A 16,583-nucleotide genomic window follows, 5' to 3' on the forward strand; every position below is an offset into this window, starting at 1 on the left:
CTTTAAGAACGCTGACCCCACTCTAAGTACATTGCCTTTTTAAGTAGATCAGCAAGTTAAGACAGCAGCTGCTGCCAGCAAGCTCCCTCCCACATGAGCCCTGTCGTGTCCCCCTCCACTCTGTGGAGATGAGATACGGGGGGGCACCCTGACATTAGTACCCCTCTTCTCCCCCTCCCCCGCCCTTTCACAGCAAGCAGGAGGCAGTGAGGGGAGGGACAGGTGAACTGCCTGGCAATTGATAGCCTGCTGGGTGGCTGCAGCACAGGGAACGTAGGTCAGCTGCTGGCCCACCCTGGTTCCAAGCTCCCCAGCTAGCTCCAATAGGCTGCTCTTTCTGCAAGTGGTAGACAAAGGCTGCTGCCAAACAACATTATAAGGGGGCATTGCGCAACTTTAAACGAGCATGTTCTCTAATTGATCAGCAATGTAACAATGAAGCAAGGTTAACTGGGCCGACTTTAAGTGAGGAGTTACGCTATAAGAACTCGGCAATTATGTATGTATTTTATTTCTTTAACCAGTTTTAACTCTCTCACCTTTTTTCTTTCTCTTATAAATAAGCCTTTAGATATTAGCTACTAAAGGATTGGCAACAGCGTGATTATTGGGTAAGATCTGAGTTATATATTGATCTGGGTATGCGGCTGGTTCTTTGGGATCAGAAGAACCCTTTGAAATTGTTTTTAAATAACCATTCATCATTAAATCTAGTGTCTGGGTGTTGAATCCAGGTCTGGAATACCTAAGGAGGCTGCATTTCTGACTTCTTGTTAGCCAATGTGGTGAGACAGAAGTTTACTTTTTGTTGCTAGTGTGGTATATCCTATAGAAGAAAAAACACCAGTTTTGGGATGTCTGCCCTATTTCTCAGCAGTTTCTCCTGAATTTGGTGTTATCAGTTGTGATCCACTGAGGCATGGTGACAGCTTACATGTGGAACTTGATATTGAGTGGCAGTCATTAATGGAACTAACATAATGAAAGTCTACTTCTGTGGGTAATTCTTTTAATTCTCTTTTGCTTTATTACCCTTTTTTTGTTTACTGATTTAAATCAACTAAATAAGATACTAAAACTCATGATACATAAGACCTTAGTCGAAGAGCAATGCATTTACTTTTAGAATATCCAACCATAGGTCCCTTCCCTCCTCTTTTTAATCTATCCGTGTGTGGAAAAAACATACGTTCTTTGTGGAATTTTACTATCAGACATGCATGAGTCCAACCACACAGATTCAGTTGCAGGGCCTTAGTTTGTTCGTTGTCAGCCAGTTGTCCCTATATATACATGGAGAGGTTATTTGCCGTGATTGAGAGCCAGAATATGGTCACCCATTAAAATATCAGAACATTAAATATGAAAAAACAGCAAATGTCTTACTTTACAGATCCATATGAATATTACATGGATTTAGAAGAGCCAGCATATGAGTCAGAAGTTCCAGGTTTGTAAACTATTAAAAAGCCCTCTTATTAAAAATTATTTGTATATGTTATATATGGTACTCAGGTTTGTATTCTCAAGTAGCTTGGCATAATAAACACTTTTTGGTGTATGTTGTATACGTTAGTCTGTAATGAGGAATGGGCAAATCTGGGTGTGGCTTTGGTTTTGCAAAACCAGCAGTTCTATTTAATTTTGGTAAGATGAAAAAAATTTAGGCCACCATTGGTGAAATCTTTGCCTCGTTGAAGTCAATGATAAAACTTCCATTAACTTCAGTGAGGCCAGGATTTCACTCCATGTGTTTGAATTTTTTTAACCAGTAAGGAGTTTCCTGTGCTCACTTTGTGACTCTTGAACTACAGTAACTATAGATCCTTAGATTTTAAGGCCAGAAGGTACCATTATGATCTAGTTTGATCTCCTGCATAACACAAGCCATACGATTTCACCCGTAATTCCTGCAGCAAGCCAAATAACTTCTGTTTAAACTAGAGCAGCCTTTTAAAAGGACATCCAATCTTGATTTAAAATCTGAGACAATCCACCACATCCCTTGGTAAGTTGTTTCATTAGTTAATTACCATCACTGATAAAAATTTGAACTTTATTTCTTATTTGAATTTGTTTAGCTTCAGCTTTCAGCCATTGTTAAATGTAAGATCCCTCTGCTATAAGAAATCTTCTCCCCCTAGAGGTACCAACAGATTGTGATTGTTTCTCCTTAACCCTCTCTTTGATAAGTTAAATAGACTGAACTACTTTAGTCTCCCACTGTAAGCAAGGTTTTCCAGACCCCAAATCATTCTTGTAGCTCTTTTCTGAACCATTTCCAATTTGTCAGCATCCTTTTTAAAATGTGGAAACCAGGACATTGCATTACAATAATGGAACGCAGGGACATAGTGTTCCAGCTGATGCTGTATATGGAGGTAATACCACCTCTCTACTCCTAACCTATATTGCCCTCTTTATACATCCAAGGATTGTGCTACCCCTCTTAGCCACAGCTTTGCACTGGGAGTTTGTGTTCAGTTGGTTATACACCATGACCCCTAAATTCCTTTAGAGTTTCTGTTTTCCAGGATATACCCCCTCATTTTGTAAGTCTGACCCACGATTCATTGTTCTTTAATGTATTATCTTTTGCATTTGGCTATATTAAATGTTCCGGTGAGTCCAGTTTACTAGATAGTCCCAGTTCCTTTATATTAATGACCTGTCCTTATTTACCACTTGACTAATCTTTGTTTAATCTGCAAACTTTATTTGTAAAGGTTCTGTTTTTCCTTCCAGGTCACTGATAGGTAGCACTAGGACAAGAGCAGATCCATGCCAGGCTACACTAATAGTACCACCAGTTGATGAGTCCTAATGAGTTATTTTTCAAATGTCAGCCAGTTTTTAATCCATTTAGTATGTGCTACGTTATTTTTGTTTAGTGCTATTTTTTAATCAGAATGCGATTTGACTTACTACCACATGACTTGCAGAAGTCTAAGTATATTGTGTCAACACAGTTATCTTTATCAACCAAACATGTTATCTCATCTAAAAATATATATAGTTTACAAAACAATATCAAGTTCATAATTCTATCTTCCCTTTATCTTGAAATAATTATTACCCTGTTTCTGAGACCACAAGGAAAATGAAAAATAAGTTAGCACATGTTTTTTTAAGATCATGTATGGTATAAGTAGAAACATTATTTTGATTAAATGCAAAAATCTGTTGCCCTAATTTTTGGAATACTATTTGCTTTATAGTTGTAAATACAACTCCCTAGGCCCCAATCCTGCAAATACACATGGGCTTCATTTGACTTATGGAAATAGTCCCACCAAAGTCAACGAGACTACTCACATGCTTAAAGTTAAGCACATGCATAAATGTTTCCAAGACTGGGGATTCCTATTGTAGATTGTGGGATGTGTGGTTTTATAAAACAGTAATCAGTGCTTAAACATAATGTTGCATGATTATTAATACTATTAGTATTAGTATGTGGAATATAATTGGAGTGTAGCTAACTGTTTACTCACAGGGTATTTTGGTTACTGCTGTGTTTCTTGGCTATTTTATGACAGATTAATCTAAACAAAGCAAGTAAATATACCTTCCTTTTTAGATAACACTGAATTAGCACAGGAAGATGCTCTTGAACATCATGGAGGTACTGTAAAATAAAACGTTTTTTTCCCCTTTTTATACTATGTGGTTAAAAAGCTGCATTTCAGTTGGTTGTCGGGGGAGAGGTGTGCCTTTCTTCCTACAGTTTAAGGACTTCATCAACTTTTTGATAATGCCTTACATTTATATTATAGCTTCCATCCTGCAGGATTCCAAAGCACTTTATAAACCTAACTTGTATGTATTGTAAAACAATGCAGCTGCCCCAGTAATGGAGCCACATGTATGGAATATCTATCTTGCTCAGAACATACACATATGAAAAACAGAAACTAGAATGGATCTTAAGTGGTAGGCAATAACTTTATTAACTTAATACTGGGTAGGGGCAATATCTACCCATTGCTAGGGCCCTACCAAATTCACAGCTGTGAAAAATGCGCCATGGACTGTGAAATCTGGTCTTTTGTGTACTTTTATCTTATACTATGCAGATTTCACAGGGGAGACCAGCGTTTCTCAAACTGGAGGTCCTGACCCAAAAGAGGGTTGTGGAGGGGTTGCAAGGTTATTGTAGCAGGGACATGGTATTGCCATCCTTACTTCTGCACTCCCTTTAAAGCTGAGTGGCCAGAGAGTGGTGGCTGCTGGACGAGGGCCCAGCTCTGAAGGCAGCAGCCCAGAAGTAAGGGTAGCAATATTACACCATGCCATCTGTAATCTGCACTGCTGCTGGTGGCAGTGCTGCCTTCCGAGCTGGACTCCTGGCCAGCAGTTGCCACCAGCAGCAGTAGCGCAGAAGTAAGGGTGGCAATACCCCAACCCACCTACAATAATTTTACAACCCCCTTCACTCCTCCCCCACCACTACCCTCTTTGGGGTCAGGACCCCTACAGTTACAATGCCGTTAAATTTCAGTTTTAAATATCTGCAATCATGAAATGTATGATTTTTTAAATCCTACGACCGTGAAATTGACCAAAATGTAATGTGAATTTGGTAGGGCCCTACCCATTGCTTACCAGGCATTCAACTGGATCCAGTGTGAGGTTGCCAGTCTCCCTCCAAATAGCCAGTAACTCAGGACTCAACTCATTTCTGAATTCCTTGATCCTTGGTACCCTCTACCCCTTATAGGTTGAGATAGAGTGTACCAAAAGGGCTCTTGGTCTGCCAAGACGTTAGGCCTCCCCTTATGGGCACAAGGCCCACCAGCTAAAATAAACATTCCTATATTTTCTTTCAGTATTGGGCTCCTGAATCTTAGTTGTCTTCTGTGTTGTCTCAGTTCGCCAACCTGGGATGCCTTTTACACTGCTTTGCCTGTGAACAGACTCCTGGCCAGTTATCTCACAGCCTCCAGCATGTAACTTGATCCCAGCTACACTGTATTGAGTGCCACTAGCTACCCACTCATGAATTATTCTGCAGAAGAACACCAGCAGATTCTCTAGTCCCAGACTTTCTCCCAGAAATTGCATCTTGTATTGCCTGGCACTCTACTGGACTATGCAGGCTCATAGAAAGTGTCATTTCATCAGCTGAAAATGACATGCACCAGTTTTGTTATCCTATATGGAGTTTCCCACATACTTTATCTAACCAGTGTGTTTGGATTAAAATAGTGAAATAAGTTTAACTACAGAAAGAAAAGAGAGACTTTTAAGTGACTACAAGTAATGAGGCATAAAAGTCAGGACTGGTTACATCAGAAATAAAAGATAAAATGCAACTGACATTTAATTTAACAAACTAAAATGAATCCAAAGCAAATATCTTTTTCACCAGATGCTTTGCAGTCCGCTGGCTGAGATTTTTTCAACCAGGACTTGCCCCATCCTCCCAGTTCAGTTCTTTGAGTCATTGATGTTATAAGCAGGAGGAGGAGAAGTGAGGTCAAGTGTTCTTCTCCCCTCTTTATTATTCAATTTCTTGTGCTAGAAACATCATTGCTAAGCCATGGTGAGAAACCCTTGTGGACATGAGGTTTTGAACCATCCTTGTGATGAAATGTAAATTTCTTGTCCATGCCTTCCCGCTGCCGGAGAATGACCAACTAACCAGGTGGTAGTCCATTAACACTTGGCTGGGGTGCCAATGTGTCTTAGTCTCTGAAAACTGGTTTGGGCCTGCTTTTCTAACTTGGAATATGTTACAGCAATGATAATATTTTACTGTATAAAACTTTACATACAATATTGATTCACATATTTTACCAAGACAGTATTGTTCAGTAGATTTGAGTTTTCAAATGATACCTCACAAGGTGTACTTTGTACAACATTTTATCATCTTGAAAAAATGCAGGCTGTCACAGATGTTTAAGTGCTATAGGATAATTAATGATCAAATCCAAAACAAGCACTTAAAGCAGCAGAATGTCCCATTACATCATGCTGTAAATAGAAATGACTGAGTGCTGTCATTGTAAATTGATGGCATTTTTTTTGTAGTATTGTGAATTTCACAGGAAAATCTAGCTACTGACTCAACCTAAACCTTTCCTATCTTGTGGGAACTTATTTTTAAATTTGTCTTTTGGTGCAGGAAAGTTTTCAGAATTCTGTTGGGGGCGGGGGTGGGGGAAGCTCTACCCGAATTGAACTTTTTTGTCTTAATTTTAAGTATATCACTAACTTACAATTCAAACAAATAACTTAGTATATTCATTAGATAACTTTTAACGTTTATCCTATTCATGTTATCTCTAAAATTCTGTGACTTTAATACTTTTTTAACAGAAGATATAGTGCACCAAGACTATGATAAACATTTTATAACTATTGTCTTTAATGAAAATATTGATCTTGATTACATTTTAATTGTCCTGATACTTTAATATTTCACTTTCTTTTTTGTGAAACTAGACCCTATTTTCACCTCCCCTCCTTTTTATCAATAGGAGAGCCAGGAAAACATAGATTAAATAGATTAATCTAGATGCTCAGAAGTGAAGCACATATTTGTAACAATGAAATTACATAAAAGTTCAAGTAGTAACAGTTGTTACCAGATTTGCCCATTACTTGATTTATTCAGGTTACTCTTCTGGGGAAGAGGATTCTGTAATTCTATCACTGTACTGCATGTGTCACTTGTGTTTTCATATGGAGTTCTGCTTCTCCCTTCTGCAAGTCCCCTCCCAGTGGAGCTATCCTGCAGGACCTAGGTTCCCCAGGGCTGGGTTTCTCCAGCCCTAGAACTGGATGAACACACACACACACACCCACATACATTAACAAAGCAAGTCTGAGTGGATAGGTTCAATCAGCACTGTCAAGCTGCCCCTTATGTCTCTGGACTCACTGGGCTGGATGAAGCAGCACTTTCAAGCTGACTCTCCTTATATGCCCCTGGGCTCCATGGACTGGGTCAAGCAGCACTTTCAAGCTGTTACCCTTATGCGTCCCAGATTCAGCACGTCCTTATCCCCCCTCTCACAGCACAATTGTACTGTCAGTAACCTAGTTGATGAGCAGACCCCACAGTATTTTGGGCACTGCAGGATCTTTAGCTTAGGTAAAAGAAGCGTTGTTGTAGAGTGAATGGGGGAAGCTAAAAACACAAAAGAGTAAAATTCAGCAAGAGAGAGAGAAGCAACCAACTTAACCCTAAGTTATTTATTGAATAATAGTGATAACTACACAAGGAGGACTAAGACAACATAACATACATTATTAAAGGTTAATACCTAAGGTAGAAAGGAAAACGAAGAGAGAGAGAGAGAGAGAAGGGGGATCTCACCGCTTCCTGAAGCTTGAACTGGTCGGGGTTCCCAGATGATGGTGGTAGCTGAGGGTCCTGAGGGCAGGAGACAGGCATAGTCCCCAGCATGATCAGTTAGGAGAATATGGAGTCCCAGTGGAACTGATGTATAGTTTGGATCTAAGCATCAGAACCCTGACTAGAGGGTGAGTAGGGATTTTTGTAGAGAAAATACTGTTGTTGAATGGAGAACAATAGATTTGTTTATAGGTAAGCTGATGACTCAAGGGTTTTCTTTAGACTAGACAATAGGAGCTGATCACTCTTGGCTATGGGTGGTGTTTTCTTCCAGGGAGCTCACAATGCAACTAGGCGGCTTCAGTATTTGGATATCAATTACCAGAATTGGTCTGATGATTGCTGAGCTGGGTGTGTGCAGACATAGGTTCATTATCATCTGGAGCAGAGATTCCCATGATGCAGTGCTTCCCTGCTTTTTCTGGTCCCAGAGTCCAGTGTGGTTCTCTGTTCTCCATTCTGAATGCAAATTGAGATGTCTTAATCTTGTCACCCTTGTCAGGAGGGGTCTAGGTGTGTCTCCCAACGCCCTTCACTGCTCTCTGCAAGTTTTTTCCTCTGATGGGTTTTGGTCTAAGCAGAGGCTGGGGCGGGGGACGGGGGCGGGGGAAGGAGGGCTTCATGAGTCAGGCTGGATACTGCACCCTGGTTCCCCAAGAACACAGAGGTGTCTGGTATCACAGTGTGTTTAAAAAAACAGAAACCAGCTTTTTGGACAGCATTATAAATTGCTGCTTATTGCTCTCGCCTAACTTAACCCTGAACACCAATGGCTTAGATTCACAAAGAAACCTAGGCATGATGATGCTCAGTGTCACCATTCCTAATTTTAACCAACTAGAAAATCACTGGGATTCACAAAGCTTGAATTTGGTGCCTACCCTCCCTATATAATGAATGTGGAGAGATAGGCTCCTCAGAGTGGGATTCACAAAAGTCCCAGCACTCTAGTCAGCTTCTTACCTAAAATAGCCAAAGGAAGGTGCTAAGCTGAGGGGTATGTGCTAAGCTCCTCCCTCTATATGCCTAAATCTGGGCTGCAGGGAGGCATCTCTGTCCGCTTGGGAGTCTCAGCTGGAAACCCTCTCTTGATGTTAGGTGACTGTGCTGTTTTAGCGAGAAGCTGGGGTGGGGTTTGGGGTGGGGTGACAGTGTCTACATTGGGCCAGAGATGAGAGCGAGAGAGAGAGCATGAGAATGACACTGTAGCATGATGTTTGGAGCATTCACCTGGGAAGTGGAAGGCCCAGGATCCAGTCCCTCTGCTCCAATGATTTTTTTAAAAAATTATTTATCCACAGGGGTGGATAAACAGCTTCAACAGGAAAAACTGGGGAAGCCCCCACATCAGAATATCCCATAGTCCAGAGGCTACGGCACTTATTTGAGAGGTAGCAGATCCCAGTTCAAATCTCTTCTTCCCCCGCAGGTGAAGAGGAGACTTGAACCAAGGTCTCCCACATCCCAGGTGAGTACTGTAACCACTGAGCTAAAAGTTATAAGGAAGATCTTCCTCCCCTCCCCTCAGCATTTTGTGTAGGTGAGTTTTCAGCATGCATACCAGATTGGGCCCTGCAGGTAAGTTAGTCAGATGAATGCCTATATTTTCTTGGTTCAGGCATTGCTGTGGGGCTTAGGTGTCTGGACTTGTGACATGGGTTGCAATGTGCATGCTCACAGGCAGAAACATAGACACTTACCACTTAAATGTTTGCAGTAAAATTTCCCTAAGTGAGTTTAGGCTCCTGCAGGGTCGCAGGGATATTTGAGTGGGGATTTGTGACTCCTGTTGGTGCCTGATTCTGGGATTTAGGCCCCTGAAGTGGCAGTTAGGCGCACAAGTCCTTTTGTGAATCTTGTTCTAAATAGTTTGGGGTATTCTATTTTTAGAATAACATGTTAATTTGTTTGCATTTAAATTGAGCTTTTCTTTTAGTACTTACTGACATTGCATACATTTGATATAAAACTCGGTGTCCATCTAATGTACTGCGTACCTTTCCAAATTTTTAAAAATCACAACATCAGCAACACGTTAAACCTCCACAGGGGCGGCTCTAGAAAATAGGCTGCCCCAAGCAGCCGTGCGCAGCGCCGCCCCTTACCCGGTCCCGCGGCGGGTCCCCTCTTCCCGCGGCTCCGGTTGAGCTCCCGCAGGCATGCCTGCGGCAGGTCAACCGGAGCCCGGGACCAGCGGACCTGCCGCAGGCATGCCTGCGGGAGCTCAACCGGAGCCGCGAGAAGAGGGGACCCGCCGCAGTCATGCCTGCGGCAGGTCCGCTCCTCCCGGGCTCCGGTTGACCTGCCGCAGGCATGCCTGCGGGAGCTCAGCCGGAGCCAAATGCCGCCCCCCAGGGAAAGGGCTGCCCCACGCGCCTGCTTGGCGCGCTGGGGTCTAGAGCCGGCCCTGAACCTCCATATAATAAATAGCTAATTCTTAACGTTCTAATTGCCGTTACCCAACAGCAAAATAATAAAGCCTTTTAGTCAATTAGCCTCTTTCCTGTCCAAAGACTTGAAAGAAAAAATAGCCCTTGAATTATGTACAAAGGTAACAAATTTGGCTTGACAAAATAATTGTATAAAATTATTCTGCATATCAGTGATAATTGTCCTGAGGATTTATCTCTGCTTGGTGGGTCAATGTGCTGAAATCTAACTTTTTGATCTCATCTGGTTGAATGGAAAAATACTTTTTGAACTTTCACTTGACTGAATTTTTTTAATGAGACATTTATGGATCTGGTTATATAGTTGTTCCGGGTGTGGAATTCCCATTGACTTAAATAAAGACTCTGTGTGTATGTGGAGCTGCTGCTCAGTCAGGCCCCAGAACTTTACTGGGGAAAGCAGTTGAATGCGCTACATTGACTAGATGAGCTAATTTCTAACTCTAACACCTACACTTAGCAAATGTGTTACATTTTATGACACTTTGCTAAATCAGACCCCAGAACTTTTGATTGATATTAATTCTTCTCTCTCTTTTTTAGAACCAAATTATGAAGAAGGGACTGAGACTCAGGATACAGGTAGAGCTCTATTACTGTTATGTTGGACGTGGGAAGACATTGCAGTTATTAAACAAATGTCATTAAGGTGGAGTTACAGCTGCAAATCAATACCAATTAAATCAAACATAATATCTTAGTTTTTTAAGAGTAATTGAGCATTAGATAATTGTAAGTTAATGCTCCCCAAACAACCTTTAATTTCAGCCTATAATCCAGCTATATTAGTGTGGAATCTGGGTCATGTCAGAAAGTTACAAATATCATATGTGGCCTATTCAGTCAGAATATACTTTGGATGGTAGAAAAGGTGGATTATGCTCTTCAGCTAATGGTGTTTATAATGAGATGTTAGTTTTGAACAATATTTTGAGGATTATCACCTCCACGTATGTCTTTTTAGATAATATCCTCAAAGGATTCTCACCCTTGAGGTTTGACCCAGTAAGACACAGGTTGGGAACTTCTTTAGCTCAAAGCTTTTTGGGAGGGCTCCTTCGGACAGTTGTGATGTGATAGTTTAGTATTGCACCTCTCCACCTACTGGTTGCGTGCTGCCACTACCATAGCCCTAAAACCTTCCGGGCCATTGCTTATTGACTGCATTCAGGCAAGGAGCCTACAGGATCTGTAATCAAAACCATCTGGAGCTGCCACTAGTGGCTCTGCTTTGACCCATTGATCCTGCATTCAGTGCTGGATGTCCTTTGTTGGTGTCTCTACCCTCTTGGCAACACCAATAAGTTAGGTTTGTTTATTTTGTTTGGCTGCAGTGTGCTATATTCAGGAATACGAAGCTTCTTTGAGGCCTTTGCACATAAACAGAGGTGATTGAAAAGACTGATTCTTCAGCTTTCGAAGGAGACAAATAAGAATAGCCACAATAAAAGTATATAAAATAGCAAATGTTATAGGGAAGGTAGATCAAGAGCTTCTGTGTTCTCCTTGTTCTTATGTTGTCTCAGAACATAAGAAAAAGGAGACAGTCAATTTGATTAAAAGGTGGCAAATTCATCTCAAAATTAATTAAATTAAAAGATGACAAACTCATAAAAAGAATTTTTTCCCCCACACAAGTTGTGGAACTCCATTGCCACAGGATGTCCTCAAAGCCAAAAATTTGTCAAGTTTCAAAGAGACTGGTATTTATATGGATAACAAAAATACAGTTAGTTAAAGCAGTTAATCGAAACAGATTTTGGAAGAGATACCCTCCTGCCTCAAGGTTTAGGTTGCATTAAGTTACGCCACTACTGTAATTAAACCGCTGTTGCATGTCCACACTATGCTCCTTGTGTCAGTGGAGCGCATCCACAATAGCAGCTCTTGCATCGACACAGAGAATAGTGCACCATGGGTAGCTATCCCAGTGTGCAACTGGCTGCAGCATGTTTTGGGAAGGATTTGCAGTGTCTCGTGTGGGCTGGTTCAGCATCAGATGATGCAGGTTTCTCAATCCCATTGTTCCATGGGGATCCTTCTCGATTGCCAGCTGTGTTTCAACTGCCCTGGTAACCTGCAGCCCAGCCATCTCTGTCAGAAAGCATGGCTCCTGCACTGCTTTTTAGTATTGCACCATGCATTGACCACAAGGCTATAAGCGCAGCTCAATAGGAGAGGAGTGCTATTCGGCTGAGGGAGGCTTTGAAGGAGCATTTTAACACTGAGCCACAGTAATGGGTGCTGCTGTAGTGTGTTAAGCCTGGCATTATTTGTCAGGCTGTGCTCTGAGCCTTGTAATGATTGCTGTGTGCCCAAAAAGTAACACATTTTAAATACTTTTGAAAGTAATGTGACCAAACTGACATTGCTGAACAGTAACACAAGAAGTCCACAGATGGGGCGGGAGGGAGAATGGGATGGGTGTGTGTGTGTGTGTGTGTGTGTGTGAGAGAGAGAGACTGTGTGTGGAGGGGTGTGCACCTGAGTGAGTGTGTAAGCATGGTGTCTCTTTTAAGTGCAGCTGCAGGGGACCCAGCCATGCTGCCTGCCTGCCACTGTGGCCCTAGTGTTGGGGAGAGTAGGATTCCCCCAACGCTATGTTTGGCTGTCATTGTGTTTAATCTCCTATGGGTGGAGAGCCTTGGGTACTGCTGCAGCCTTGGAAGATACATGGAGGGGGGGTTGTAGGGAGTGCCTTATGATTCTCTCCCCCTGCCTCCCTACAGTGATTTCTCCCCTCAGATCCACAGCCTTCTCTCCCCACAGCCTCAGTAGAAGTAGCACTTCCCCTGTAGTGCAGACAGGAGCATTGGGCAGATGCTATGTGACCTCTCCAGCCGAGCAAACAGGAAGAGCAATTTCAAAACTTCCTGGGGCTTTAAAAAGAGAGTGGCGCATAGCTGTGTAGCTGGCTGCAGGACGGTGGAGTTCAAAACAGTGACCAGTCACGGTGGGCATTGTAGGATACCAGCTTGAGGCTAGTTATGGTAATGTAAGGAACTCAGTGTCTACACTGATGCTGCATCGCTCTAACTACATCACAAAAAGCTCTGTCTCTTGTCAGGGTTGTTTTATTATGTCGACATAGCAGGTGAGTTAAATTGGCAGGAGGAGCATTGTAGTGTGTAGGCCTCCACTGTTTTGTTGACAAAAGCTGCCTTTTGTCAACAAAACTGTGTTGTGTAGACAAGGCCTAACTATAAAGGGATTCAGAGGCAACCTGAAGTTAGGGACGGATGATCCCACAGCCGCCTAATGCAAGATACCTTACACCTTCTGAAGTCTCTGATGCTGGCCACAGGAGGCTGAATATGGGACTAGAATATGGACCACTGGTCTGATCCAGTATGACAATTCTTACCTACTTATAAAAGTAATGGGGAAAAAACAATAGGCAGAATTGAGAGGGGAAAGAATTGGTTCAGGGGTAGAGTGAAACAGCTCCAGAGAAGAGAGAGAGACTAAGTAGTGGAAGAAAGTAAAGAACAAAGCTAACATATCATTTAGGTTAGTAACCCTAATATGTTTATGCTGGATTTTATTTTACAGAAAAAATCTTAGCCAATGTTTTTTGTATGACTGCACTTATGTAAATAACTAAGATAAAATTATATCCCCTTAGTGTATGCAGAATTGGAGACTGGAAAAACAGAAGAAACTGCAGGTAAACTACTTTGGGATAGTAACCTTTAGATATAAGCGACAAAGAGTCCTGTGACACCTTATAGACTAACAGACGTATTGGAGCATGAGCTTTTGTGGGTGAATACTCCTCTGATACTTTAGATATAAGTAAATCTCCCCAATGCCAAAATAAAGAGAAAACAACCCCAACTGCTACCCTATTTCTTCTAGAGCCAAAAGGAGATTTTTTTTTTTTTTACTGGTGCACAGGTAACTTAAAATTCACTATCTGAAAACTTTATTATTTTTCATGTAACAGCTAAGATTGCTATAGCTGAAAGATTAGAGAGAGCAGTTAATTTTTCTGTTTGTATCAAAAAATTGTTTTTGGTGCATTTTACACCACCAGTATATAGGTAGCTTCACTGTTCTACCCTGTCTAATCAGTTGTTTTTCCCCTATTTGTGTAGAGTGGGAGAAAGAGAACCATTTTAAAAAGTAGGAAAAAGTAATTTTTTTGAATCTATGAAATTTGCCAGGGAGATTCTGGGACATGTAATATCTGAAACTATTTTAACACAATGAAATTGACAGGATTTCAAGCTAGCATCCCTTTGTAAATTAGATTGTAAATAACACCTTGCTTATGAATTCTGCATTGGTTTAATAAAGGTAATTTTAAAGAATGTTCTCATGTATCATTTGAATGTATCCCCATTTCAGGTAAACAGCCTGTAAATGAACACTACTATGAAGAAAGCATAAAAGGTGAAAATAAATACATTTGTTAGTTGTTTACATTAATCGTGGAACAATGTTTGTGTATTGTATGGTTTTATACACAGAAGATTGTTAAATATTATGAAAATTGGGGCCCATATCATATTGGCATGGTCACTTTCTCAGTCCTTGTCAGGAATTTCACATTTTATAAATGTTCTCTTGATGCTTAGCAATGATGTTGGCCCAAAATAATAAATTTGAAGCTAAGAAATGTTGTTCCCAACAGAACCAGCTGCTGATGCTGAAAAGGAAGATGAAAGTGAGTATAAGCAGCTGTTCTCTTCTCTCTGAAAGGAGGGCTAAAAGATTATTTTTCTAAAGTTGCTCTATCTTAATACAAATTGAAGATACTTGTTAAAAAAATGTACTTGACTGAGATTTTTTCTGTTACATACAGTAGTTTTAAATAGCTAATTTCCTTTGGAGAGTTAAATAAAAAAAAAATTATAAAAGCAGGTTTCTTCCCCCCAGGTTGTAACAAAATGTTTTATTGCTTACAGCCTCTTGTGGATCTCAGATTCTGGATGTGGTATCTGAACTCCATGGTTGTCCAAACCTATTTGTGGTCTCATTGTTCCTTAACCATTTTATACTTCACTTTTTTCAGTAGCTTTGGACTTGACTAAATTAGGTTCTGCTTCTGCGTGTTGTTTCTTTAACTCCTGTCTAAGCAGTGGAAACTGAAAGTACTCAGAGCCTTGCAGGAACAGACCAATTCATTCCAATGGGACTTACTCGCATCCTTAAAGTTGCTCATTGGAGTATCTGTTTGCAGAATTGGAGCCTTAGACTTTGTCTGTACTGAGGGTTTCCCCTGAATTCAGATACTGATGGGCAGTGACAAGAGTAGCTGAACCAATCAAACCTCCGGGGGTAGAAAAGATAAAATGATGTACTGTAAGTCACAGTTTGCACTGGTGCCACATACCTGTTTCAGGTAAGACTAAGCTCTACTGGTGCAAGTAGTCTCTGTGTGTCAAAGGGTGGCCGCCACCTCGCGCCCCCCCCCCCTCCCCCCGGCTTCAGGGTGGCCCTGCGAGGGTCCTCCTGCCTTGATTTCCCTCTTTCATGCACTGGCTGTTCCCCCTCTTCCAAGAGGCCCATTGCCCTCCCACATTCTCCACCATATTTGATAAGATGTCTCCTGCCTGGGGTGCTCTCCAGTTGCAGGTTTAAGGCCTGGTCTGCATTGGAGGGAGGGGGGGAATCGATCTAAGTTACGCAACTTCAGCTACGTGAATAACGTAGCTGAAGTCAACGTACTTAGACTTACTCACCGCATTGTCTTCACTGTGGTGAGTCGACTGCTGCCGCTCCCCTGTCAACCCCGCCTGCGCCTCTCACGGTGGTGGAGTACAAGAGTCAACGGGAGAGCGCGATAAATCAACCCCCACGGGATCTATCACTGCCTGCCAATCTGGCAGGTAGTGTAGACGTACCCACAGTATGACAGACCTACCTGCTTCAATTTCCCCTTCTCCTAGAGTCCCTAATAACTCCACACACATTGTCCACATGTAAATCGCCCTTTGCAGGGTTAATTTATTATAAAAGTTCCACAACAAGAGACCAATATTCCCCACCATAGTACGGGAAATCTTTCAAGTCCCACTAATCAATGAACCCTGGCATCTTTCATGATGCTCCTGCTCTCTGGCACAGGCTGGTATAGTATAAAATTGAGCATTAGTCAGGAAATTGAAAAGCATTGGCTCCTATAGCAATATTAACTCTGCCATGTAGTACAGTTTCTATACAACACAGTTGTTACTAATGGTTTTGGGAAACTTCTAACCTTTTGACATTTTCTTATTTGAAATTGACTTAAATTTTTTCACCTTGAACGCATGCGTAAAGAGGATGGATGGTCCATTGGTTGAGGTGCTTGTTTGGGAATCAGACACAAACTGCATAGAACTTTCCTTATCTCGGTTCTCTTCCTGCGAGGTTTTCCATGGGAGGGGTAATATGAGCCTTAGAAATTAGCCTTCGCTTTGTTTTGTTGCAGGTTTAACAAGTGTAGAACTTACTTTAGGTATTGCTACAAATATTCTGTCTTCTTAGCTGCAGGGGCGCTTCCAGAACCAGTAAATGAAGATACAGAGCCAGGTATGTTTTCTAATTATAGTCTTAAACGTCTATGAGAGATGCATTTTTTGAAGTATTTGACCCTAAAACAGCTAATTGGTTTTTGTTTTTTTGTTTTTGCATACCTTGAACTCTAGATGAAATTCCTGAGGATGTTGAAATTAATAAAAAGCAATCAGGTATGCATATTTTGTAAAAGTAATTATTTGCATGTTCAAATTGCCATATCTGTCAGTTAAATGTAAAAGGAAGGGATGTAATTAATTGAT

At 41.4% G+C, this 16,583-nt stretch overlaps 1 protein-coding gene across 1 annotated transcript in view; it reads left to right on the plus strand.

Moving 5' to 3' along the window:
• LOC123365314 (aspartyl/asparaginyl beta-hydroxylase-like) overlaps positions 1-16,583 on the plus strand; it is a 127,743-nt gene that overhangs the window by 5,723 nt on the left and 105,437 nt on the right. The window contains exons 5-12 of the mRNA XM_045008047.1: positions 1,394-1,450; positions 3,581-3,625; positions 10,360-10,398; positions 13,442-13,483; positions 14,167-14,211; positions 14,453-14,485; positions 16,291-16,335; positions 16,452-16,493. Of these exons, the coding sequence (XP_044863982.1) occupies positions 1,394-1,450; positions 3,581-3,625; positions 10,360-10,398; positions 13,442-13,483; positions 14,167-14,211; positions 14,453-14,485; positions 16,291-16,335; positions 16,452-16,493 (348 nt within the window). The remainder of the gene's footprint in view (positions 1-1,393; positions 1,451-3,580; positions 3,626-10,359; positions 10,399-13,441; positions 13,484-14,166; positions 14,212-14,452; positions 14,486-16,290; positions 16,336-16,451; positions 16,494-16,583) is intronic.

This window comes from Mauremys mutica, chromosome 2, assembly GCF_020497125.1.
Source record: "Mauremys mutica isolate MM-2020 ecotype Southern chromosome 2, ASM2049712v1, whole genome shotgun sequence".
Lineage (NCBI taxonomy): Eukaryota > Metazoa > Chordata > Testudines > Geoemydidae > Mauremys > Mauremys mutica.